Raw genomic sequence first — 24,980 nt, forward strand, 5'->3', positions numbered from 1 at the left:
CCCGCCGTGACCCGTCGTCGAACGCGTGCCCGGGGTGGTACGCGTGCGGCTGCGGGGCGTAGATGTACGGCGGGAGCGGTTCGGGTGCGCCGTAGCCCGTGTCTTGGCCCTGGGCGTCGCCGTACGGGACGTACGAGTACGCGTCCGCCGGGTGGGGGTGCGAGAACCGGCCGAGGTGTGCGGCCGGGGCGTACTGGGAGGCCGCGTGCGGCTGCGTGTAGGGTCGAAGAGGACTGGATGTTCATAACTCGCGCCTGGACAAAGACCGACATGAACAAAGGCGCGGCGCGGCGATACAATGAAGTTCGCACTGACCATGAGTGACGAAGCGCTCATTGTATGGGCGATCGTGGGTCGGGGACTCGACTGGCCCGTCTTCATAGAGTGATCGAGGGCTGCTGTGCAGGTGGCCGGTGCGCGGTGCGGAGTCGACGCTGGAGTACGATTGCGCGGCGCCGGGGGACATGTAGAGCGACGCCTGACGGAGATGCGAGTGTTCAGCGGAAGATAACCATAGGAAGCGCGGGGAAGGCGTACGGTGCTGCGGGCGAGCTCCGCACTCGGAGTCTGCGTGAAGAGGGTGGGGGAAACATACGGAGCATCGTCGCCCGAGTCGTTCCCGCTGCCGCTGTCCCAGGTCGGGTACGGGGCTGCGAGCGGGGTGCAGTGGGTGCGCGGCCCGGATTCCCTCCGGCGTGTGTGCGCGATGGGAGGGGTCGCGCCGTGGAGGGAGTCGCCGGAGGGTGCGCGCAGCGCACGAGCGGGGTATGCGTTCGGGGACGATGTTTTGCCGGAGAAGGATTCGCGCCATGCTTGCACGGTGGAAGGGTGGTCGACGCCCTGGGTGCACGCGGCGGCGGTCTGCGGGGGCAGAGATCACTCCCTCTGGGCGTGATGGGGCGGTTGAAAGTCACTCACAGTGTACGATGTGTCCAAGAGGAGACCGTGATGTGGGGACCCGGGCAGGCATCCTGTCTCTGGGCCGGAGTTGGGGTACGGGGCGGGATATTGTGGTGGGGTGTAGTGGGCGCCGGCGGCGTAAGGCGATCCGTGATAGTAGGGCTCGAAGTCGGCGACGTAGGGTGGCCTGGTGGACGGCGGATCTACGGGCGTGCCGAGGTAGTCCGAGTCGGACTCGACGTCGGTGGCCGGCTGGCAGAGGGGGGAGACATGGTGAGGGGACATGGGACGGATTTGGCAGGCGAGCAAGAACGCGGGGGCGGTGGCGGGGGAGGGCGGGGGCGGGAACGGGGGCGGGAGACGGGGATCGGGCAGGCGGACGGGGGCAGCGGGGGCGGGGGTGGATTGGAGTCGGGAGGGGATTTGTAGGTCCCATCTTATACGAAGGTGAAAGGACGGTGGGGCGAAAGGCAGTCAGGGTTGTGAAGTCGGCCAGCGCCTGGGGGTGAAGAAACGCCCATGAGATCTCTTAGCCGGGCGCCTCGGGCTCTTGCCGTTTCGGGCAGGCAGGTCTGAGCGTTCGCGGAGCCCCCGCGGCAGGTTTTGGGCTTCGTCCGGGTGGCCACGTCCTCGAGCCGGGCTGGGGCTCCCAGCGGCCGGGGCCGGGGTGCGCGGAGATCGACGGTCGTCGCCCTCGTCCTATGCTCACTCGCCGTCGAATCTGTTCCGATGCTGATGGCACGTCGATTTTGCTACAGCGTTCTCGTTGCCAGCGTCTGCACACAAGGCAGTCGCCCTGCTCGACAGACCGACGAGGCCATATCGCCTATCCGGGCCACCGCCTCCCGTCCAATCCTCGTCAGAGGCCCTCACAATAGCCCACCGCACGCAGCCCTCAATCAGGCCTCCTCCGGACGACTGCCCGGTGATCCCCGTTCCGGCCCTGCGTCGCGCTCGAACGCCCGGGCTCGCCTCCTCCCACTGCGACGCCAATCTGCCCACCGATCCTCTCGCAAGCACCAAGCCATCGCCAGCCGGCACTGCCCCCACCCGCCCTCCCGCCCGCTCTCTCCAGATACCCGGCCGTCCAGCTCGCGCCCCCGCCCCGCGCGAGCCCTTCCCGGTCGGGGGCGCGTCCCCGGCCCATCCTCCCCGCCCTCCCCGCCGGTCGCACGCGCGCGACCCGTGGGGCTGCCACGCTAGGCCCGATCCGAGGCCGGGCTCGCGAACACGGCAGGGCCCCCACCCAACTCAAATGCAGCCGCGCGGCAGCCCCGGACGCCCACCCGCCAGGCTCCAGATTCCAGATGCTGGACACGCGCCAGGCTCCAGACCACCGTCACCGTCGCCGTCACCGCCGCCCGCCGCCCGCCGACGCCGACGCCGACCGACCGACGCGCGCCAGTCGCCCCGGCCGGTCGCCCGCAGCTTCGCCACCACGCGACCTACGCCCCGTACCCGCGCGCGCGAGAGAGAGAGAGAGAGAGTCATCGCCCCGACGCCGTCCCGCCACCGCGCGCGAGCGAGCCCGCCTCCACGTGCGCGCCGTGCATGGCCCATGTCCGCGTCCGTGCCCGTTGTCCACGTCCACTCTCTCTGGTCGTCGCGGGCGCCGACGCAGCCCCCGTGCGTGTCCCGCGCGTGGGGCGCGGCGCCGGCCGCTCTACGCTCCCCGACGTGCGGTGCGCCATTGACGCGTTCCATTGGCCCTCGCCGTCCTCGAATTCGGGTCGCGATCACACACGGACGGGGCCAAGTTATTTCCTTCGCTGCCCGGGACGAGCGCTCGGCGCGGCGGAGGGGAGTCGGACTGCTCGAACGGTCAGGCGCGCCCGACACGGTACGTACGCACGAAAAGGCGCACCGAGCCCCCGGTGATCGTGCGCACGCTTGGGATAAGTTGGGAACGCCGAGCGCGGTGCAGCTAACATAGCCATGGGCGATCTCCCCGGGCTTGTGCACGTCGAGGACGTACCCGGGCGTCGCGTCGCGTCGCGAGGGTCCCGCGCGCTTCGCATCAGCTCAGACCCTTCTGCGAACCCACCCCCCTCTCACTCGGCGGCGGGCTTCCGGAACGCGCCTGATAGTGATACGCCTTCCGGGGCGACGCCAAACGCGCCGTCCGCGTCGCGACTGGGGCTGGTGCTGATGCTCGCCCTGCGGTGCCTGCGCCCGAGCCTCCCTTTCCGGGCTGCCGCCGCGCAGGCCCCGCCGCGAGGCGGGAAAAAGGGAAAGAAGACGGGAGGTCGACGCAGCTGGGTATGTTGTGTCGAGCTTCGGGCCTCCAGGCCTCAAGCTTCAAGCTTTCGGCTCCACCCCCCTTCGCGGGCCCGTGCGTTCCACATCGGAATCGCGCCGCCTCCCGACCAGAAACTTCCGCCCGCTCCTGCTCGACCGGAGTCTGTTCACTGCGCTCTACAACTCCCAGTCGGGGGAGGGGGGTGGGTGAGGAAACGAGAATAGTGAATGGACGTACGGGCCCGCCGCGAAAGCGTCTCGACTGGCGAGTCGCCACGCGGGCTCCGAGGGGTTGTGTGCATGATGACGGATCGCGTCACGGTCGGCGTCGATGATCTGATCTCACTTCGGGCGACGCAGGAGATTGAACAGGATCGTCGGCAGGCAGGCGAGCCCTTTCGCTCTTCGGTTTTCGGTGAGCACGGGCACGCGGCGGAGAGAGACTAGAGAAGCGGGACGACGTCGACGCCCCGGCCGAGAGGCCCGTCGCGGACGATGCACGCGCGTCCGGGGGGGGGGGGGTCGGGGAGGCGCACCGTCGCTCGCTCGCTCGCTCGCCCGCGCGCGGACTTCCAGCGGCCGCCCGCGTATGTGAACGCGCACGGAAATCAGGACGCGCACGCGCGCGCACTCGTGAAGCCGCAGGGGCGCGGAGAAGCCACATACATATGATCGTGATTCATATACTTAGCGGCGGGGGGAAGGGCAGGGTGGGCTCGCGACGGGGCGCGAGCGCCGACCGCGACGGGAGAAGATCAGCGCACGAAGGCGCAATCGCCATCGCAGGGCGCCGTCGCCAGTTGGGTGGGCCCCGGGCGAGCGAGGGTGCCTCACGGGGTTTTGGGATTGGGGCGAGGGGGGGTAGCGGCCGCCCGACGTCGTGCGCGCGCCCACCGACGCCTCTCTCGTCGCAGCGCCCGGGCTTCTAGCGAGGCGCGTGCGGACTTAAGAAGTCGGACGGCTGGACGATGGCGGGATAATCGAGCGTGCAGGTGGATCCGTGCCATCGCGGCCATCGCTGCCCATCGGTTCGAGTGGCCGCGGGGGTGGATGTTGCGACTCGCAGCTTGCGCGCGCGAGCGCCCGCGTCGACCATCGAACGTCGACTGGCGACTCGGCTACCAAATGCGCCCGCGGCGGCGACGACCCGGCTCCCCGGAAACTTCGCACCAAACCTCGGCGAGGTGTTCCATGCCAGCGCGCGGACAGGCTATGCCCCCCGCGCGCGATCGCCCGGCATCTACTTCGAATCCGCGCCTGGCGTACGCGCACGGACCGGTCGACGACGACGACGACGACGACGAGCCCCTCCAGCGAGCCGTGCCGGCGGGAGGCCCGTCCACCCTGGCCACATCCGCGACGCCTGATGGGCTCAGCTTGGATCACCTTCAGGCCCTCGTCCTCGTGCGACGCGCGTGGCCAGGCGGCGCACCCCCAGACGGGGGCGTGCATATGGCCATCGCAGACGCCGCCCGGCGCGCCGGCACGGTCGTGCTCTAATATCTGGGACGCGCTCTTCTCCCGCGTCCGGCTTCGCCGCCGGATGAGGCAGCTCCGCCGGCGGGTCGTGGGCGTGGGCGCGACCAGCGCCGGTGAACACTTCTGCTGGGAGCGCGATATAGCACCGACTGCGCCGCCGCCGCGGAGTGGGTCGGGCTTGGATTGCACCCCGCTCGACCGTGCTTCGCGTCGGCCTGGATCGCCCTCGCGCCTCCCGCCGTGCACTGCTCGCGACTAGTGCACGCGACGTGCCGCCCCCTCGTGCGTGCTTCGCGAACGCGCGCCTCGGGCTTCGCAGGCCCGCCGCGGGTTGCCTGGGTGCGACTCCGCGGGGGACTCCAGCGTGCAGACTCGAAGGAGTGAGCGCTTGGGCACTGAAGCTGAAGCCTGAAAAGTGGGAGCGCGCGCGCAGCTCGCTTCGGCGTTCTTGGGCTGGCCTAGCGCGCACTGCCGTGGACGTCGCGAGGTGACGTTGGAAGAAGCCGGGGGACGAAGCACGTTCGCTGAAACGGGCGCATCCCAACCGTCTGCACCAACTCTAGCCTGGGCCGGGGGAGAGGCGCAGGACCCTGTGGCGAGTCCATCGGCGGACGAGCGAGCGAGGGATTGAGGCACGACGTCGGCCCCCACCCGCACTGCGACATCTTCGGACTCGGGCGGAGGCGCGCTGGAGTTGGGCGCAGGGAACGGGAAGGCGACTGATTGCGGTGCGCTTCGTCGCTGACGTCGCCCGGCCGCCCTGGGCGCTGGCCCGGACGCTTCCCCGTCCCCCGTGCACCGTCCACGCCCCGCGATCCCGTCCGGGCGGGCGGGCGTCATGAACTTATCGATCCAGCCATCGACGTCGTCAGCGACCGTGCGCCTGCGCGAGTGGTGGGCTATCGCCAATGGGCGGCGGCCAGCGAGGGTCCAAGATCCGAAATGAAAGGGCATGCGCGCGGGCGTGGGGCGCGAAGATCTAGTCAGTGCCAACGGCCCACCCACCCCGACGCTGTCTCGGTCGGGGCGGGCTCGGCCGCTGCGGATCGTCGCAGCGAAGAGCCTGGCGTGCCACACTGGCCCACATGGGTCCGGGAGCGAGCAGCGTGGACGACGCTCGAGGGCGCGAGGGTGCGCTGCAGCCTCCCCCCCACCACGTGCGCTAAAGGGAGAACAAGAACGGAGTTGAGCGCAGTGTCGACGTCCGCTGGGTGGGACGCACGTGTTCGCGAACGCCCGCGTCAGACTTGGGTCGCCGGCCGGGCACAGTGCGGACACAGCCGGCTACCTGGCGTTCGGGCTTCGAGCCAGACCGCGCACTGGGCCGCCGGGGATCCAAGGAATGGAACGTGCCCCTGGACTAACCCTGAGTGCGATGAACGTACTTGGCACGTTCAATGCACTCGTCCGACCCACCGCCCTCAATCGTGGTGCGCTTTGTCTCGGGCCATCTGCTTGTATTCCCGGAGCAGCGGTAAATGAACGCGAGCCTGTCTCTCTCCCCGCTCTACGGCCACCGAGAGCTACCAGAGTGATCTAGAAAAGCCTGGCATCAATCAGTCTTTGTCTCCACCGCGAGACGGAGTCGGGGCGACGAACCGCATCCGTTGTGACGCTCTCGGATGAATGGACCGAGCTCTCAGCGCAGCCCAATATGAGCGTCTGGCCACAGCGCGCGCCGAGCACACCACCAAACTCAGACGGCGTAGGTTCCATATGGATAAGTTAAGGCGACAACAATGCACGCCGCGGTGCGATGTGCGGGCGCACAAAGGCGGCGCGTTGGGATTAGCGGGGTGCAAAGACCCCAGCCCCGAACTATGACAGGTCGTGGCTCTCGGGGAAAGATACAGGCTCTTCTGTGCGCGCCGCCTCCCCGTACGTCAGCACGCCCACGTATGGCATCACATTGTACTTGAGCGTGTAATGAGCTGGTGCCGCGTGCCTAAAAAACAGGGTGGTCAGCGAACAATGTCGTGCTATGAAAACCGCAGTGGGGCACACGCGTGCGCCCCGAACATGATCTCCGACTCCAATCTTGGTCTGGGAACATGCGGATCGTAGCACGCCATACGTGGCCGTGCATGATAACACCACAATGGCAGATAGAACACGTACTTGAAGGAAGCGCTCAATTCGCGGAACGCATACTTGTTCTTGCCCTCAAAACTCTGCAGCATCGCATCCTCCTTCTTGCGAACAATGGAGTCCCAGATGACAACCTCGTTTTTGGTCTGTTCACGGGGTAAGAAGGTTGGGAGATAGGTGCGAACGATGGGGCTCACCCCTTTTGTGCCCTCGTACTCCGCGCTCACGTAGAGGAACAATTGCTTCGTGTTCCAGTTGAACAGAGGCGACAGGTCTGACAATGGGTTCAGAATGATCGTGGGTCTGTGAAAACGAGCAGCTGACCTGCGGTGATGTTGAAGTTCACGAACGAGAAGTCTTGGTGCTTGTTCGCATATCGGCGTGCATTTCCGGGGAAACTACAGGCGGAGATATGAAGACGGGAGCACACACAGATAAGATAGGCTTACACTTTGATGCTCGAGACCCCAATAGCCCCCTTTGGATCGGCGGTGAAGAGGAAGGAGGACAAGGAGATGGCACCAAGGAGGACCATAACACAGGTAGAGACCATGGCAGAGACATTGTTAATCCGTGAGTATACAGTGTGCATGGTGGCCGTCCTTCCTTCCGTTGGTATGTGATTGTGCAGCGCAGACGAGCCAAGAGGAGGAGATGGCAGGAGCGAAGTGGCGAGTGGCGAGGCCAGCGTTGGGAGCGCGGGCAGACACGTACGGCGCACGTGGAAGAGACGCCTCGGCAGGGAACGCGCGCCTGGAAGACGGCCGAGGTCGACAGAGACAGCGGCCACCGACGGTCTGCCAGCTCGTCAGGAGCTCCGTCTTGCCCGACCTCTTCCCTGATCCCCCAAACATCTCGTCCCCCTCCTCGCTCCGGATTCCTCGGTGCACCTCCTCCTCCACCCGCCATGGCGGACGGCTACTATCTCCACAAGTTCATCCGCCGCCTCGCTGGCTGGGCCGTAATCTCTTTCTTCACCGAGGTCCATGTCATCGGCGGCGAGCATGTCCCCAAGGATGGCCCTATCATCGTGTGAGTGCTTCGTCTCCCAGTGTCTCCAAGTGCATACATCCCCTCGCCCGCAGACGCTCCTCCCGCTCCCCCGCAAGCGCAGCGCCGAATGAAGGGCATCTTCCACCCTCTCCGCCCACTCCCACTCCCTGTCCAGCGAACCCACGCACCTCGTGGCGCGCCTCTCATGCGTGCTGCGAACACGCAGTCGGCGCGTTCTGTGTCGCGCGGTTGTGTGCTCGCGTGTGCAGGCCACCCACCACGAGGCGGGGAAGGGGGCGATATCTTAAGCTCTGCGTTTACTATACGCTGTCCACTGCTGTCGGCGGCGCGATTTCAGTTTCTAATCTTGGTGGTTTACGGCTTCTAGCCCGCGCCCTCCCTCTCACCCGTCGCACCGGGCTCCCTGCCCTCCTGTGCGCCGTCGTCTGCGACGCGTTCCGCGAGCTCTAGGCCCGCTATGATCGCCGTCAGCCCATCCCCCGACCCTGCTCTCGCCGGGCGCGTACCTGCCCACCGCGTTCTCCAGCACTCACACCGCCTTCCCAGAACCGCGACCCACCACAACATGATGCTCGACCCGGCCGTGCTTTGTACGTCACCCGTCTCGCGCACCCACCACAGCGGCCGCTGACCGACACGCAGCGAGCGCGTTCCCTTATCAGCGCGTCCTCCACTATTGGGCCAAAGGTGCGCGCGTGCGCGGCCGGGCACCCCGGCGTTCCCCGTACGTGCGCCCGCTGAGACCGCCTTCTAGCGTCCCTGTTCGCCCACCCGGCGGTGAAGGCCATCCTCACCTCGGCCGGGAACATCGCGGTCGACCGCAAGGCGGCGGACAAGCGCAAGCTCTTCCGCGGCACGTTCGAGGCCCTCGCCCACGGCGAGGCCGTCGCGCTCTTCCCGGAGGGCACCAGCTACACCGAGCCGCAGATCATGCAGGTCAAGGACGGCGCGGCGTGGGCCGCGCTCGAGTTCATGAAGTGGGCGAGGGAGCAGCCCGGGCGTACGAGCGCGGGCGCGCAGAGCGTGGTGATCGTCCCCGCCGCGATCGTGTACACGAACAAGTCCAAGTACCGGAGCCAGGTCAGTCGTGCTGCCCAGACCGCTCGTGAGGATCCTCGTTCACGCGGTCGCGGCATAGGTCATCTTGGAGTCAGTCCGCTCTACCCTCTTTCGAGGCCCCCGGCGTATTAACGTACATCCGTCAGATTTGGCCAGCCGCTCAAAGCCGAAGACTTCATGGACCAGTTCATGTCCGACGAAGAGGGTGCCCCACGGGCGACAGTGAAGCGTTTGACTGCGGCCATCGAAAGGGAGCTCGTGCAAGCGACCATTAACGCACCCGACTGGTCAGTGGTGACGACGCGTCTGCCCCGCCCGGTCCTGACCGAAACCCAGGGACACATTGTATTCCGCTCGGATGGCACGGGACCTTCTGTGGCCCGGAGACCGGTCCATTAACTTGGACGAGTTCGTGCCCATCTCGCAAACGTACGTCCCGTCCCGCTACTTCTCTTCGTCCGTGACCGATCACAGGCCGCACACCCAGCCTCGTTGACCTCTTCTCGACACCTGACCTGGTTCCCAACATCAACGCTATCAAGCGCCATCTGCTCACCTACTACTCCCTCCTGGAGTCGACGCACCTGACGAATGCCACGCTGGCCTCACTGCCGCTCCCTGCCACCCTCGATCCTCGACAGCCTGTGCCTCTTCCCAGCCGGCTGCTGACGCTGAGCATCCTCGTGCGGGACTCCATCGCCCTCGTCGTCCATCTTCCCTTTGCGATCCTTCCCCTTGTCCTGCACGCACCGGCGTACATGATGGCCCGGTATGGAGCGCGCCTGGCCGAAGAGGAAGAGGAAACGCAGGCTCAAATGAAGGTCGTCTTCGGCCTGCTCCTGCTGCTAATCATGTACCCGGTCGCCTTCTTCGTCGTCTGGGCGTTCCTCTGGTACTCCCCAATCGGCGCGCTCATCGCAGGCAGTTTCGTTTACGTCTTCGCCATGTACCACAACCGCCTCATCAACAGTGAGTCTCTCCACGCCCGACGTCCGCGGCCCGTGCCGTCACTGACGTGATGCCCACAGACAGCTACGGCCGGTGAGTTTCCGTCGCGCCTTCGCGTCTTCCCGACCCAATCTGACGTTTTGCCTGCCTGCCCACCCTGCCCCGCCTGGCGCCCGCTCGCTGGTTTGCGATCGCCCAGCGCGAAGCGCCTCGTCGCCGCCTGGCGCGTCCTCGTCGGCGTGTGGGCCCCGCGCCGGTGGGACGTCTCCCTCACCGCGCTCGCGCAGTACACCACGCCCCGGATCCCGCCCGAGAACCCGTGGGTGGACCGGACGAAGGCCAAGGCCCGGCTCACGCCCTCCGCCTCCTCGACGTCGCTCTCCGCCTCCGCTGCCGCCGCCTCCACACCGTCCCCGTCGCTGACTGCCCCCTCTTCCCCCGCCCCCACCACCACCGCTACGAGCCCGAGCCCGGGCCCCGCACCGACGAAGCGCCGCCGCCCGCCCTCGCGCCGCCTCGTCCGGCACGTCCTCCACGCGCGCGTCGAGGCCGCCAAGGCGCTCGCCGCGCTCTTCGCGCAGCTCGCCCGCGCCCCCGCGGACGCCCGCGTGCGCGCCGCGCCGCACCTCGCGCGCGCGCACGGCGGCGGCGTCGTCGACGAGCCGCACGGGGACGGGGACGAGCCGCACGGGTGGCGGCACGCGCGCGAGGTGGTCGCGTTCCTGCGCGCGCGCGGCGCGCAGGTCCGCGCGCTCGAGAGCCCCGCCGAGGTCGACTGGGCGGCGGCGGCGGCGGTCGGCAGCGACGCGGAGGGATGGGAGACCGAGACCGCCGGGCACTAGGGTTTGGGACCTGCGGTTGCGGGTTGGCTTGGATGGAGGGTGTGGCTCAGTGCGGTTCTGCGGAACGCACGGGTTGGATATATATGGAGCTACAGACTAGCTTATGGCGCATCTTGGAAGGGGGTCTGAGATCTAGGGCCTCGACGCCCTTTTGTTCTGTCTATCATCTCATACTAATCTCTCTCGAGCAAAATCTCTTGGTTAGATGGAGTTCACGCAGCGGGGGTGGCTGGTTGGATTGTATTCCGCGGTCGGAGCAAATAATGATAACAACGTACAGTACAGTGAACAGCGTGATGCGTGCGGAGCCTACAAGGGTATACACAAACGATCTAGGGGTGGGGACGGACAGAGTACAGAGGTGCGTGAAAGCGGGGGGCGAAAAAATGACCGGATAAATTACACCACAGTGTCTGAGGAAGAGGAGGAAGGGGAGCCGAGCGAGTCGACGGAAGAGGATGACGGTGGCGGCGCGCATTCGTCCAGAGGGTACACGGACGGGCGGAGGATGGAGAGCATGTGGTCCCGGAGCGAGAGGTCGGGTCCGCCGACGGCCGTCTCGGACTTGACGATGTGGAGGAGCGCGAGCTTCGAGAGCGCGTTGTCGATCCGGAGCGAGAGCGAGTGCAGGACGGTGGTGAGCTGCGCGTCCGTCGACGTCTCGTCCATCACGGGCAAGTACAGGTTCGGGTCCTGGTAGACGACCAGCAACGAGTCCGCCGTCGGCTGCTGCGCCGCGCCGTCCCCGCCGATCGTGGACGCGACGCTGCCCTTGCGGCCAGTCGCGGGCCGGAAGATCTGCGAGTTCGCGAGCGTCTCGAGTCGGACGCAGAGGATGCCGAGCTCGCGCATCTGCTCGACGCGGAACTGAACGCGGGAGTCGGACGCGGTCGGGACCGCGTCGAACTGGTCGATCATGTACCGGCCGGCGAGCTCGACGGGGTAGAGCACGTTGAGGTACTCGGGCACCTCGAGGCCCTTGAGCTTCATGTCGCCGATCGGGTACAGCTGCACGCCCATCTCCCGGATCTCCTCCACCGCGCGCACGGGCTGGAGGTGCGTGTACTCGGTTGGGGACTGCGAACCGAGTACGCTCGCGTTGATCTCCTTGACGACGTCTGCGCTGCACATGATCTGGCCGCCCGCCGCGACCGCGTTCACGCGCGCCGCGCGGTTGACCATGGGCCCGAAGTAGTCCATGCGCTCCGTGACCGGGTCGGGTTCGCACACCGGCTGGCCACAGTGGATGCCCATGCGCACAGACAGCCCTCGGCAGATGAGGCGGCCTTTGGAGTCGTAGACCTCCTTCCCGTCCTCGCACTCGAGGAGCTCCAGGGGCCAAGGGAGCTCGAGGAGCAGCTTCTGCACGCTCATGCACCAACGCACCGCGGCGGTCGTGGTCGAGAAGGAGCACATGAACGCGTCTCCTTCGGTCTTGACCTCGTACCCGCCGCACAACCGCAGCTGCCGCCGCAGAAGGTTGTTGTGGAGCACCATCGCGGACTGCATCCCAGGGTTGACCTCCCACAGGTGCGTCGAGTTCCGGATGTCCGTGAAGACGAGTGCGACGTGTCCGGTCGGCGCCATGACCTCGTCTTCGAGGCGCGACACCTCTCGACTGGTGATCGGCTTCTTCTTCCGCAGGGCGTCGTACACTTCCGCTGGGATGATCGGTTCCGGGGAGAACTGGGGGTCGCGGGGCAGCGAGCGGTTGAAGAGGTCGGAAACCTTGATGATCATGATCATGGTCGTGCCCTCCGCACCGTAGCAGATGGCGAAGTCCCGGAGCTTCTGCGCAGCGATCATAGGGTCCCGCTCCTTGCGCGCGATGTCGACCGCTGTCTGGTACGAGATGTGGTCCCACAGGGCGCGGTTGCCGACGATGACGAATTCGTCTGCGGATGAGAGGTCGTATTTCATCGTGAACGGCTTTGCGTTGACCACGGGGAGGAGGTTGAAGAAGCCGAACGAGCGCGAGACGTCGATCTCGTCGTTGACGAGCCCTTTCGGGGAGACCCAACCCTCCGCCTGCCGTATCCGCGCGGTCTCGTCGCGGTCGAAGGGGTCATGCTTATGAGACACGAGGTACGCGATGCCCTGCTTCGAAATGACGGCGAGTGCGTTCCCCGCGTTCGCGATGTACAACGTCTTGTCCACCAAGTACAGCACGATCCCCGAAGCGCCGATTCTTTCCTTCACGGTCGGTAGTATCGTGGTCCCCGACGTACTCCTCGACATTTTCCGTGCGTTTGTAGAGTACAGATGGTCGTAGAGTTGCCTGTTGAGATCGAGGAATGACCTGCGCAGGGCGTCGCAGACCCCTCCCGGGAGGCGCCTTCCCAGCTTGTACAGTTCCGTCTGGAAGATGTCGAGAAAGTGATCGTGAAGGAACTTCGTGAGTCGGTTGTTGCTGGCGATGTGGGACGCGCGCCCGAACATAGCGAAGACGGCCTCGTTATGTTGACCTCGGAAGTGTGGAGCCACGAGATCGATCATGGTGAGATGCTCCGTCAACCCGAGCGTGTCGGCGATACCATAGGCCATGCCGTTGACGTCCGCCATGGAGGTCCGCACCCTGCGGTCGTCGGACTCCTCTGGGATGTTCGCCTGGGTGCTGATGGTGACATCCATTAGACCGAGAATGCGCAGCTGGGTGAGGTTGGAAAATCCGGACAGCTGGGAGAGCTCAGCAGGATCGGGAGGATCGAAATCCAGACGGGGATTCTTCTTCTTTGGCTGACTCTGCTTGGTGCCGTTCGGCTTGATCTCCAGTCGCTTGTTCCCAGAGAGGTTCAGGTACCGCAGGTTGGTGTTGAAATTCCTGAAAAATGGGAAAGTCGAGCGTGTGAGTTCACGTGCGCAGCTGAGGAAGTGAACGACGCACCAATTCCAGTCAAACTCCCAATTGTTGATGTTGTACTTCAACGAGTTGCTCCCGACGTCCATCACCGACAGGCTCGTCAGCTTGCTGATTTCTCGAGGTAGGGTCTGTAACCGGTTTCCGTTCAGGAAGAGCACCTCGAGTTTCGTCATGTGCTGCAGGTGCTCTGTCGGGATGGCGGAGATGTTGTTCCCGCTCACGTAGAGCTCGCGAAGGCGGGTGAGGTTGCGGAAAAAGCTGCTTGGCAGTTGCTGGATATTGTTGAAGGACAGGTTGAGGATTCGGAGTTCCCTGAGGAGCGCCAAGGGAGGTAGGCTGTCTGCCGTCAAGCTGTTCTCACCGACATACAGCTTCTTCAGCTTCGAGACCAGGGCGGGGAGGGACGACTCAGTCAAGGAACAGTTCGACGACTTCCTCTCCGAAATCAGGCTGATGGAACTGCCCAACAGGGAAGCGTTGGCGACATCCAAATCGATGGAGCCAAGCGGTAGACTCCATGTGCTGATCACGTTCGACGTGACGTTGAGGACCTCGAGGGACGAACAGTGCCATAGGCTCATGGGAATTTCGGAAAGGTCATTGTTGTGCGCCTCGAGAACTTCCAGGAACTGTAAATTCCCCAACTGCGCCGGTAGCTTGAACAAGTGGTTGTTGGAGCACGACAAATACTTGAGCCGGGTCAAGCTGCAGAGGCTATCCGGGAGGGAACGGATGGAATTGTGGTCGATGTCGAGAACCTGCAGAACGGAAAGCTGGGAGAGAGCGAGATCGTCTAGCGAGGAGAGCTTCGCATGGGAAAGGTCGAGAGTAGTGAGGGCGTAAGGTGATCCGAGTGGTCCAGGGATAAGGTTGAGTTGAGTGATGTCGTTATGAGAAGTGTCGAGCTGTTTGAGGGCGGGGCCAAATGACACGTCCAAAGCATGTGTGGAGTTATGATCCGTGAAGAGCTGTTCGATGTTTGGGAGTGTGCAGACTATCGATATATCCGTGATGTTGTTACGTCGACAGTCGAGGAATCGCAGGTTTTTGAGGAGAGCGAACTCAACCGGTAACCTTGACACTCGATTGCCAATGATCGTCAGCGAGTCGAGTTCTGCTAGTTGACCGATCCTGGCTGAGATCTCCGAGATCGTGTTGAACGATGCGTCCAGATGACGGAGATTGCGCAGCTCGTAAATGCTGGGGGGGAGGTGGTCGAACTTGTTGTTCGAGATATTCAGGTCTCGCAGCTGGCGTAACCGGTAGAAGTACGGGGGGAGTTTATCTATGCGGTTGTTCTCTAGCCTGAGATGTGAGAGCTCCGGAAGATCTGCAAGACCTGCATCTCCAAGGTCCCCGATGCGGTTGCACGCCAAGTCAAGGCGCTGGAGGCTCTTGCAGTGATGCACGCTTGGAGGGACTCGCTTCAGCGCCATGTGAGACATTCGGAGCTCTTGAAGGGACGTGGTGTACTGGATGAAGTCGAGGGGAACCTCCAGCATAGGGTTACGGGATAGGTTCAGCGAAACAATAGCTGCGCCTTGGAGGTACAAGCTGGGTGGTACCGCGTTGAGACCTTTCCCCGTAAGGTCGACGACAGTGTAGTCATCGAACTCCATCTCTTTCTGTGTTAGACGTGTTAAAGACCAGCTATAGGTAGCGCGATCACGTGGACGTACCCCGATGCCTAAGACAGCACTTCTGTAGATGAACTTGAGGAGGAACCGGATATCTCCACTCCCAATCGTGTTCAACCCATCCGACTCTTCATAACCCGCTTGCAGCAGTCGGCGGCGCACTATATCCGCCGGCCTCTCCGTCGAGGCCAAAACACGTTCTAAACAAGCACGTCAGCAGGCAGAGCGATCTAAATAACTATGACCATACCCCTGCCACGCTCCCTGAAGATCAAACTGTGCGCTTTGGGGTCGGCTTCGAGCAGCAATTTCTCGTTGAGATGGCCTTTGATATCGTCGACTGTCAAGTTGACGTTCGAGACAGAGATGTTGTGACTCGTGTTGTCAGAGCGGTAGATCCGGATATGATAGGTATTCTCTGCGATGATTGTCGAAATCTGAGTGTCCTCCCCGTCCGAATCGGCCGAGCCGTCCGGTTTGTCTGGACGAGGTTCGCCGTCCACCGCCCAACTCTCCGGAGCTATCCATGTATTGGATTGCTCGTGCTGCACAGCGTCTGCATTCACGCGTGGCACGGCCTGCGGGGCCGGGGATTTCCCCCAACCTGCGTCCGTGTCCCGGGTGCCGTTTTGATGTCGCGGAACGGCCTTCGGGGAGACTTTGAGTTCGTGTCGGGAGTGTCCGTTCGTGCGTCGCGGTTGGGAAGGTGAATGGAATGGGTCGAGGTTGGTGAAGGGGTGGCCGAGGGTCAATGATGCACTGAAGGAAGTACCATTCCGTGCCGAAGACGCGTCCGAACCAGACTGGTGGGACCCGTCAGCCCCTGCCCCAGGAGAGGTGTTTTCCATCACGGGGAGCGCCGTTGGGTCGACGATGCCCTCCATGTAGTCAACGTTGGTATCAAGTCTGATATCATCGTCTTTGGGAGGAAGAGGGGGAGGGTCCATGTTCAGATACCTCTTAAGTTTGTCCTTCTTCTTCGTGAATCGGACGGGATGAAATGTAACATCGCGGCTCGGAACCGTAGGAGGCGCCTCCGGGGGAGACTGGGGACGAAGGCGAGGAAACGATTTTCTCATCTTGAGCATCGACATGACCGAGTTCTTCTTGTCTCGAGAGGGTAGATTTGGTTCCGACGGTCGTGCGGACATACTGCTCGAGAAGGACGGATTGCGAAGTGTCGACGCGGAATTGTGGGCTGAGAAACGATCCGACGACTTTGGTGGGGGAGTTGGCTGTGTCATACAAGTCAATATCACCTTCATGACGTCCAGAAGAGAGACAAGCATATTAACGTGGAGAGATTCCGACCCGGCTCTACAGCCATCACTCAGGAGCATTTCGGGCACCTGAGACGGCATGAAGAGGCCACAGAGGTCTCGGACACAAAACGTCGACACGGCAAGCTGGCTCCTGGAATCAAGCACCAAGTGCATGCAAAGCCCGATGTCCAAGGGCAGCAGATGCCCCTCGGGGAAGTTCTTGCGTTATGCACCGCATGTATCCTGCAAAGGTACAGCGGCTGTCCTCAGCGGCGACCTGCCCCAACACACGCCCTTCGACCAAAACAAAGGCGGGCGAAGAAGTGGGTCCCCGCGAAGTGAAGAGAAGTTCCCCGCGCGGATCTGTTGCCCTACTCTCAAGACGTGGGACACTCACCGGTTCGGACGGGGGAACCCATGGTGCGATCAGGGAGCCGTTCGAGTCGTCCACAAAAGAGGATCTGTCGTAGTCAGAGTAGTCGACCCGATCGAGTTCGACATCCATTGGGCTCCGGACGACTCTGGGCCAGTCTTTGTGCTGGGAGGAGGTCTGCATGGTAGAGACGGTGGAGATGGAGGAGGAGGAGGGGGTCGGTGCACGTGAAAGTAGGCTGGCAGGCATGGTTGCAAGCCTTCGAGGCCGCAGCCAGAGAGGCGGGGGCGCGAGGGGCGCAGAGGGCGGGAGTCGGGCGCGGTGGGACGAGGGAGGGACGGCTCGCGCAGGGCGAACGCTGGGCACCCGCGCTTGGATCGGTGGCGGCTTCTTTCCTCTCCGGGCTCAAATGCGTCTTACGTAACAACGAGCTCAACTGCTGCGCCACGCCCCCGCCGACGCGGTCGCCTCTGTTCCAGCCTGGCGGCAGCCCACGTCTGTTCTCGTTGCGCCTCAAGGTCTCAAGCCTGGCCTTCGACTCACACGTTACCAAGGCGAGCCCTACTCCGCCTTCGATGTCGACTGCGTGTCCGCGGCCCATCCAATCTATCTCAATCACACCGCCCGAGCTGTGTGCAACCCTCCGAGGTCTTCGGCAGGACCACACGTACAAGGCGACGTAGACGCAGCCGGCTGGTGTCTGGCAGGAGCGGAGCTTAATGCTCAATATTCCTGCTGGCCGCAGCCAGGCAACAGAGATAACCGGGTGGCTGGCAGCCTCCATCGCGCACGCCAGACAGATACCTATCGTTGTGTACTTATCGGATGCAGACTCTTCCTGTATACAGAGGCTCGTCTTCATTCGTGTGGCTCGCGCAATGGGTGTCTACGACGCGACTCTCTCCGCAGTTAACGTTTTGAGTCTCTCACGCATCTACTGAAAACTCCGGAAACAGGCGATACATGCCGATGACCTTGCCCGGTGAACAGAATTATATGTGTGCAGGCACCCTCCAGGACCCCAAAGATAGATGCAAAAGCATGTCCCAGGGAGGATTCGAGCCTCCGTCTTCACGGATTCGTGTCGCCACAACGTGATGATCTAACCACTAATCGACAAGGACCTTACTGCCAACCTCTTACTTATAACTATATAATGAGAAGAGACTCCCCCACTACGTCATACATGAGCGCAGCGCACGCGTGGCCAGTGGGCGTGTGCACGAGATCTGCCGCGGCAGTTCGCCGACCGCAAGGACTGCGTCGAGACTCTGGTCGCCTCCATTATTCAATGGGGTTCGATAACCCGGCCTGCTCGCAGGAGGTCCTGTTCCCTTCCACCACCACCACCCTCCTCCCCTCCCTCCCCTCCTCCACACGCCAGCGATGAGAAAGACCTCGTACATCCTCGCCTTCTTCGCCGTCGCCGCCACTCTCACTTTGGTGAGTGCAGATCCTCGCGTGCCGCGTCTCCCATGACCCTTTTACGTCCCGAGTCCTAATCTCCCCCGGGCCGCACAGAACATCCTCTCCGTCCAGCGACCCGACTGGTTTGTGTCCGACTAGGCTTCCGTTTCACGCTTTTTGCTCACAACCCGCACCAGGCTCGTTGTCAAGAACCCTGACATCTTCCACACCAAGGACGTCGTCAGTATCGGCCTCAACCAGCTCTGCGAGCTCAGCGTCATCGACTGGCCCGGTCCCAATGGCAGCACAATCTCATACACCAACTACTCCTGCCGCCGCTTCCCCATGCGTGATGCCGATGGCTGCGACAAGGAGAACAAGGCTTTCTGCATGATCTGGAGCACGGCCGGGTACTTTGGCGAGTTGGGCATCGGCTTTGCCATCGTCTCTTGTCTCGCCATCCTGTTCGGTGTCACAACCCGCTCCCGCCGGAGAAGAATCTGGAAGTCTGCGTCCGTGTTGGTGGCATTGCACGGTGAGTACTCCGCATTCTACGCATACCGAGCTAGATGCGACATTCGAGCCCGCTTCATTCAGTGCTGTCGCAGATGATCTCCTTCGCTGTGGTCACCCACCTCTACCGCACGGAGATGTATCCCACGTTTGACCGCGCCCGCCCCGGTAGGCAATTTGGACCCCTCGTTTCTGAACGTTGACTTACATGTGTGTTCTGTCGCGTTACAGGCCTTGCCTACGTCCTCAACGTTGTCTCATGGGTTCTGGGACTCCTTGTTACCGCCGGTGTCGTTACCACTGGTATGTCCGCCGCCAGGGGCCACGCTTGGGCCGCGGGCAACCGCGCCTATCGCCCCATTCGCGGTTGAACGCCACACCGACGCCACTACCATCATCATGAGAGACATAGACGATTCCTGCCCTTTGATATGTTTACTTATCCTCTTTCTCGCCCGAAGTTCGATATAAGAACTCCTCAGATATATGTATTGTATGTTCCCACCGCAGCACCGCCATCTCCTCAATAGATCCTTCTTTCTTCCACCAAAGTCTGAGTGCCAATGGGGTCAACGTCTAGCCCCCACCCTCCGGATAGCCGGTCGCAGTGCGCAGAAGGCCCCTTTCAATATCAAGAAGTGGAACAGAAGTGCGTCTATGGCGCCGCCGATGATGACAAGGTGCGGCTTCCGACCACCCCTCGCAGCTTTCAGCGCACTGATGCATCCAGGTGCCAGGTGCCGCGCATATGGCGGGGGGTGCGGTTTAGGACGTCCCTTACGGCAACAAGAGCGGGGTCGATGAGAGTGACGAGTCCTCGGCTGCGGCCGCTGGGAAGCCCAAGCGGAGAGACGACAAGGCGGGCCTATGGATCTACTCGCCGTGGGAGCCCGGAGTCACGGCACACCGGTATGCAAACTGCTTGTCTAGTCCTTGCTGACCGTCCACAACTGCCAGCCAAAAAGAAGCGCAAAAAGCCCGGCCAGACCGTACCGCGGGGTTCAAGACCGACGATGACGCGCTAGGAAGATGGTCATCGACAACTCCGACTCCGACGAGGGCGCCGCGACAGCGCGGAGGATGCGAAGATGCGCGTCGAGGGCGACGCATCTCGCGAGGGCCTCACGTCCGTCGACGGCTTCCGGCGTGGCGCGACGGGCAAGGTTGATTTCGGCAGTGGGAGGCGGACGCGCAGGCACATCGTACAGAGTCCGTGTGGTCCATATACACCCAATCGCATTCGCCACTTAAAGAAATAACGCAAAGAAGCCTTGAACATGACTCGAACAACGCCATCCAGCCTGCGTTCCCCCTTCCTCCTCATCCTCGGTCACAGCTGTTTTCTGGTAATCGCTCTCCAACCTAAGCTCGATCTCGTTCGCCGTGACCTGAATTTCCGAGATTCCCGTCAGCAACGCCGAACCCCGCGCGTGTCAAATGCAGCTTACCAACTTCGACCTTCCGCGGATGTGTTCCGCGACGACCGCATAACCAACGCCAATGGGGACCGTGTTCCCGGAGGAGCAACGGTGTTCCGTGCGATCGCCGAAGCGATGCGCCAGTTTCTCGCCAACGTCTCTGTCGGGAACCACAAAGACGAAGGAGAGGCGGACGCCAGTCGGCGGCTCCGGTGCGTTGAAGAGCGCCCATATGACCGTCCGGATACCACGCCTCGCATCGGGTGCGTTCTGCAAAGCGTGGCTTGCAAAAAAATGACGTGGGGCCGACGTCGGCCGAGTCCTCTATGACCGCGAAGGCGTCGATGGTAGGGAAGCCTGCAGGTGCAAGGAAGAGTCGGTTGCGCACGTCATGGAGCGGCGATGCCTCGTCAAATATGGTCGCGGCGAGGGGAGGAAGGGTAAAGTTAAGCTGTTCTGTGCTGAGCGTACAGAGGAGTGGCTCGCGAGTGCACCAAGCCAAGGTAAACGTCTCGAAAACGGGGGCAGCAAGGTCTCCCAGCGGGGAGATCGCCTTGAACATGGCGAGGCGTTCGGCTTCCCCGGCCGATGCGATGAATTGAGCAACTCGGAGGCGAAGGTACGGCGTAGGAATGGAGCATTTAGTGGCCTCCTCGAGGGTGTGCGATGGTCGTGCTGCTTCGGTGCGTTGTACGAAGAGATATTGATCAAAGCCTGAGTCGAAAGGCAAATCGTAGGCTGAGAATTCCTTAAACGCCTCCACAATAGATGATGTATGGGCGAGATTGATCCTGATGCGAGGAGGGAGCTTAGAAATGTCCTGCGATAGGCCTTGCTTCCGCTTGATTGACTTCATGCATGCACGTGCGGATGGTCCTAAGAATCGAAAGATCTCTATCGGGTCATATAACCCATCGCGACCCCGTCTAGAAGACGAAACGGGTGAGGCAAGGGAAGACTCTAAGGCAACGTAGTCACTCACGGAAGTAACATAATCTCTTCCTCTGACCAACAGTCCATGGACCAAAACTGGGCGTCCAGCTCCTTCTGATATGTTTTGTAGTGGTCCAAGTTAGGACAGCAGGTGAGGACGATGGTGAGGTTCGCAATGTCGAAGAGATAGTTCTTGATATTGGAGGGTGGGTCAAAAAGACCTAATGTCCCGGCTGGCACTGCCTGTAGCGATCCTGCCGTAAGGGCCTTGGCACCGCCACGATTGAAATAGTAAAAGTTGTCAGCAGAAGCAGCAAAGACAACCGGCTGCTGGAGCGACAGGGCTTTCAACAAGGCCCACCGAAGAAAAAGGCTTTTCCCTGTGCCACAACAATGAGCTTAGTTCAAGTATATTCTGTGGCACTGACCGATACCGGGTTGGCCAATGACAACAAGATTCGTTGGATGCTCGGCAAGAAAATCCCACAGACGGTTGTACTCGTCACGAACAATCAGCTTCGAGCTGAATGCTGTAAAAACGCGGTCTATGTTATCGCGGACATAGAAAACACCATCCCGTTCTTCGAAAGGATTCTCCCGCTCCTTCCACACTCGGCGGTAGACCTTTTTATACCATGCTACAAATCGGCAGGTAGCACGCGCAGGAACAAAGGTCAGCCCTAGATACGCCAAAACAAGCGAAAATGCTCACCAACAGCAGGAAGTGTGATCAGGATCCTGACACCGTAGGGGCCTAAGTACGTTAGGGGACGCAGGGCATCATCTGAATCCTCCAGCTCGGCAACTTGCTCAAGGGTGGTCTGCACGAGCGTGTTACTGAGCCTATCCGCCCCTTCTATGGTACCAGGATGCTCTTTATTCAGCTAGACAATCACCATGCTCACCCGGATGCTCTGAGTAGGGGGAGGGTCATACCTTCCACATTGTCACCAGGTCTTGCACTTCCTCGTCCAAGTGCTTGGCGGCCCGCCATTTGAACTCTTGCATGGTTTGCGCGGGGAGATGAGGTATGGTTCCGAGACTAACAGTGGGGTCGCTTTCGCGCTGGTAGAAGAAGGAATCCATGTCGTCCTCGGTGAGCCAATGGGCCGACCTGAATGGGTGTGAGCGCGCTGCTGTGAGCCTCTCGCACGGCCATTCAAACGTCTCCGAAATCGTGAGGTACGTGACTGTCCTTTGCGCTGCTATGTGGGTCTGATCAGAGCGAGTCTAGGAGACGATTGGTTACTCGGGGAGAGTGGAGTCAGGGGCAGTCACTGGCGACGAAGCAGCCAAGGCAGTGGCGGCCACTGTCGGCCCGGGCTTTATGCAGGAGTCCCTCTACGCTTCACGATCCCATTCCTTCGAGTATGTAGACCTGCATGTAGTTTTCGGCTACTCTGTCCTCGAGGGCGTCGAACGAGGAAGACAAAACACTCATCGGGCGTATGGAGCCGTACGTCCAATCACCTCATCCGCGGCCACTATCATCGTCACGAGACACCAAAACGATTTCTGTTCTTTGATACGTTTACTCAGTTCCTTTCTAACGCTCGATGCAAGAACGGTTCCTCAACTATGTGCACTGGATATCTCCACCCACTTGCCAATAGATCGTTCTTTCTTCCACCAGAGTCTGCGTGTCAATAGGGTCTTTCGGGGCGTTTAGTCCTCACCCTCCGGATAGTCCACTTGGTCGTAGAGTCGCAGCGTCTCGTTCCAGTCCCGCTTTCTCCGCCTCCGCACCGAGAAGTACTTCGCCTTGCTCGCCCACCGCCCCTGCACCCGGCCCTTCTCCCACCCGCCCGCCTCCGCAAAGTGCGTCTCCGGGTCGGCCGGGAGCCCGAGCGTGCCCAGCGCGAGCTCCATCACACGCCGGTGCAGGTCCTCGCGCCGCTCGCGCATGCCCCGCAGCGCGGGCTTGCCGACCCAGAGGAGCCGCGCGAGCGCCGCGAGGGCGCGGCCCGCGGCCACCGCGCCCTCCATCCAGCGCAGGCCCATCCACATCGCGGCGGGGACGAGCGGCACGGTGAAGAGGGCGACGGGAAAAGTCGCGAGGACGACGAGCAACCAGACAGCGAGGCCGGAGATGAGGCCGTAGGTGAGCTTGTACTGCGCGATTTCGTCCCATGTGTCCCAGACGGGGCCGGTGCGCTTGAACTGGTGCACGGCGACGAAGGTGGTGGCGAAGACGGGGAGCCAGAGGAGGAGGCCAGGGAGGGAAATGGTGACAAGGACGAGGGCCCAGACGGCGCGGATGCAGAGGCGGTAGAGAATGACGGCTCGGGATAACGGGCGGCGTATGCGGTCGTCTTTGATGCCCCAGCGGACGAGCTGGTCTTGGTACTCCTGTGCAGTGCAACGTTAGCTACTGTGTGCTCTGAACCAGAAGGACAACCCTAACCTGTAGATCTCGCCCAAGCTGCACGATCTTCGCGTCTTCCCTAGCTTCTTGTTCGATGGAAACATTGTCTCCGTCGCTTCCCGGGTCCGTCCTGGGTGCTTCGGCAACCTTGAAAGCCTCGAGGAAGGTTCGGACAACCCGCACATAGTCGCCTAATGACATGGTCGTGCCTAGAGGAGCGTATAGTCTTGCAGCAAGCTTGGCATTGCGAATAAGTCTCCAAGAAGGTGCATCCAACGTGCCGGAACTGATTTGATGGTGCATCTTGGCCGTGAGCTCCCTTATATCCTGGAAGTCGATGGGTGCGAGAAGCTCTGGGTTGTCCTGGATGTACATGTGCGTTAGTTCCTGCTTCCGCAAGACTAGGACCGGCTTACCTTCACTGTGAACTTCATAGGAGAATTGAATGTCACCAGCACGTCTGACCTGAAATGCTGCCGGTGCCTGAAGAAATTCATGAACTTCTAGTTCCGTTGAGAGAAATGATGAACCTGACATGTAAGTGATAGAGCATGTGAGTACGTCGATCTCGAATTCGGGATTGTGGCGGTTGCGTGTGAGGACGTCGGACACCAGGCGGGCGACTGGCACACTGGGATCTCAGCATGCGCTTTTGGGTATCATGCGACAGTGCTGACCTCCGGTCTTCAGAGGAGCAATGGTGGGATGATACCTGCTCATACCCTCAGGGAAGAGGCACACAGCGTCACCCAGTTCCAACGCCTGTGCACACAGGTTTCAATACGTCTTGAACGCGGTATGCCCAAGGAAAAATAGGAAGCGACGTGCCTCGATGAGATGTTGCATAACCTCCGAATTATCCGCCTGACCGTCGGGGAAATCCTTCCGTCTCTTCAAGGGCACTGTCCCGGCTGACTCGATGAGCCAGCTGGTAAACGTCTTCTTGCCGAACTGAGTCGACTTGGCCGTCAAACGCAGAAGATTGCGTCTCTATATCACTAATGTCAAATTTTACAACCCCGTGAAAGGGACCAGAACAGACCCGGGATGGTATCGAGGTCACAAGCAGTCTGTAGCAAGTTGACCTCCTGCAGGTGAAGACAACTTCAGGCTATTACTCACAGTGCGTCAGTGAGAGAGTTGCTGTGGTTTGCGCAGACGATGCTAGAGTGCAATAACGTTCGGCACCGTGCATGAGCATCACAAATGACAGACGCACCATGGTGTTCCTCTCGGCGGAATATTCTCAGTGTTCTCCACGACAATGGTACCGTAGAATATCTTCAGCACAAACTTGAACAGCCAGCTGCATGCCTGTGAGCCCGCGAGAAACACAAGCAGACGGGCCCCTTACCGTATGAACATATAGGACCATGGCGTCGGGGAACCAACAAGGGGCTCCGTCGGCGAGACCATGACGGAGGGCTTATTGAGGGGCCTCGCGGCTTTAGGTGTCGTTCGTAGCGGACAAATAGAAGGGTTGGGGGTAGAGAAAGAGTACAAGCAAGCGTTCCGGGATAGTCTGTGATGGCCGGGCTGGATGACCGGGTGGGTCACCCCGCTGCGCACGGTAGTGGCTGTAGTGGCAGCAAGTCGGAGCGTCGTGCATCATCGCAACCGGACGGCCCGGAGATCGGCCCGGAG

At 61.9% G+C, this 24,980-nt stretch overlaps 6 protein-coding genes and 1 non-coding gene across 7 annotated transcripts; 2 read left to right on the plus strand and 5 right to left on the minus strand.

Annotated features, from left to right (window-relative positions):
* Positions 1-6,435: 6,435 nt before the first annotated feature.
* On the minus strand, positions 6,436-7,297 carry BXZ73DRAFT_47349 (signal peptidase subunit; the record flags this gene model as incomplete). Its single annotated transcript, XM_048019862.1, has 5 exons — positions 6,436-6,562; positions 6,736-6,851; positions 6,903-6,979; positions 7,030-7,103; positions 7,155-7,297. The coding sequence occupies 5 exons, from the start codon at positions 7,295-7,297 to the stop codon at positions 6,436-6,438; spliced, it is 537 nt and encodes a 178-aa protein (XP_047877649.1).
* Positions 7,298-7,612: 315 nt separating this feature from the next.
* On the plus strand, positions 7,613-10,568 carry BXZ73DRAFT_101757 (glycerol-3-phosphate-acyltransferase; the record flags this gene model as incomplete). Its single annotated transcript, XM_048015000.1, has 10 exons — positions 7,613-7,737; positions 8,266-8,309; positions 8,362-8,406; positions 8,474-8,799; positions 8,858-8,868; positions 8,925-9,065; positions 9,115-9,207; positions 9,266-9,747; positions 9,807-9,819; positions 9,926-10,568. The coding sequence occupies 10 exons, from the start codon at positions 7,613-7,615 to the stop codon at positions 10,566-10,568; spliced, it is 1,923 nt and encodes a 640-aa protein (XP_047877650.1).
* A 399-nt stretch (positions 10,569-10,967) lies between these two features.
* Positions 10,968-15,913, minus strand: BXZ73DRAFT_47521 (adenylate cyclase-like protein; the record flags this gene model as incomplete). The annotated part of the gene is made up of 4 exons (XM_048019890.1): positions 10,968-13,389; positions 13,453-15,053; positions 15,108-15,265; positions 15,316-15,913. The coding sequence occupies 4 exons, from the start codon at positions 15,911-15,913 to the stop codon at positions 10,968-10,970; spliced, it is 4,779 nt and encodes a 1,592-aa protein (XP_047877651.1).
* A 1,829-nt stretch (positions 15,914-17,742) lies between these two features.
* On the minus strand, positions 17,743-17,824 carry BXZ73DRAFT_t108. Its single transcript has one exon. It is a non-coding gene; the product is annotated as a tRNA-His (tRNA).
* Positions 17,825-18,086: 262 nt separating this feature from the next.
* BXZ73DRAFT_101759 (uncharacterized protein) lies at positions 18,087-18,991 on the plus strand (the record flags this gene model as incomplete). Its single annotated transcript, XM_048015001.1, has 5 exons — positions 18,087-18,143; positions 18,222-18,250; positions 18,305-18,642; positions 18,705-18,788; positions 18,852-18,991. The coding sequence occupies 5 exons, from the start codon at positions 18,087-18,089 to the stop codon at positions 18,989-18,991; spliced, it is 648 nt and encodes a 215-aa protein (XP_047877652.1).
* Positions 18,992-21,016: 2,025 nt separating this feature from the next.
* On the minus strand, positions 21,017-22,057 carry BXZ73DRAFT_77843 (uncharacterized protein; the record flags this gene model as incomplete). Its single annotated transcript, XM_048022739.1, has 5 exons — positions 21,017-21,351; positions 21,400-21,501; positions 21,544-21,609; positions 21,684-21,855; positions 21,908-22,057. 5 exons carry the CDS (start codon positions 22,055-22,057, stop codon positions 21,017-21,019), a joined length of 825 nt encoding a protein of 274 aa, XP_047877653.1.
* Positions 22,058-22,636: 579 nt separating this feature from the next.
* BXZ73DRAFT_47432 (uncharacterized protein) lies at positions 22,637-24,752 on the minus strand (the record flags this gene model as incomplete). Its single annotated transcript, XM_048019874.1, has 11 exons — positions 22,637-23,320; positions 23,376-23,699; positions 23,753-23,819; positions 23,872-23,959; positions 24,014-24,098; positions 24,121-24,122; positions 24,161-24,326; positions 24,379-24,406; positions 24,459-24,500; positions 24,556-24,642; positions 24,691-24,752. The coding sequence occupies 11 exons, from the start codon at positions 24,750-24,752 to the stop codon at positions 22,637-22,639; spliced, it is 1,635 nt and encodes a 544-aa protein (XP_047877654.1).
* Between the last annotated feature and the right edge of the window lie 228 nt (positions 24,753-24,980).

This window comes from Epithele typhae, assembly GCF_022376455.1.
Source record: "Epithele typhae strain CBS 203.58 chromosome Unknown BXZ73scaffold_26, whole genome shotgun sequence".
Taxonomy (NCBI): domain Eukaryota; kingdom Fungi; phylum Basidiomycota; class Agaricomycetes; order Polyporales; family Epitheliaceae; genus Epithele; species Epithele typhae.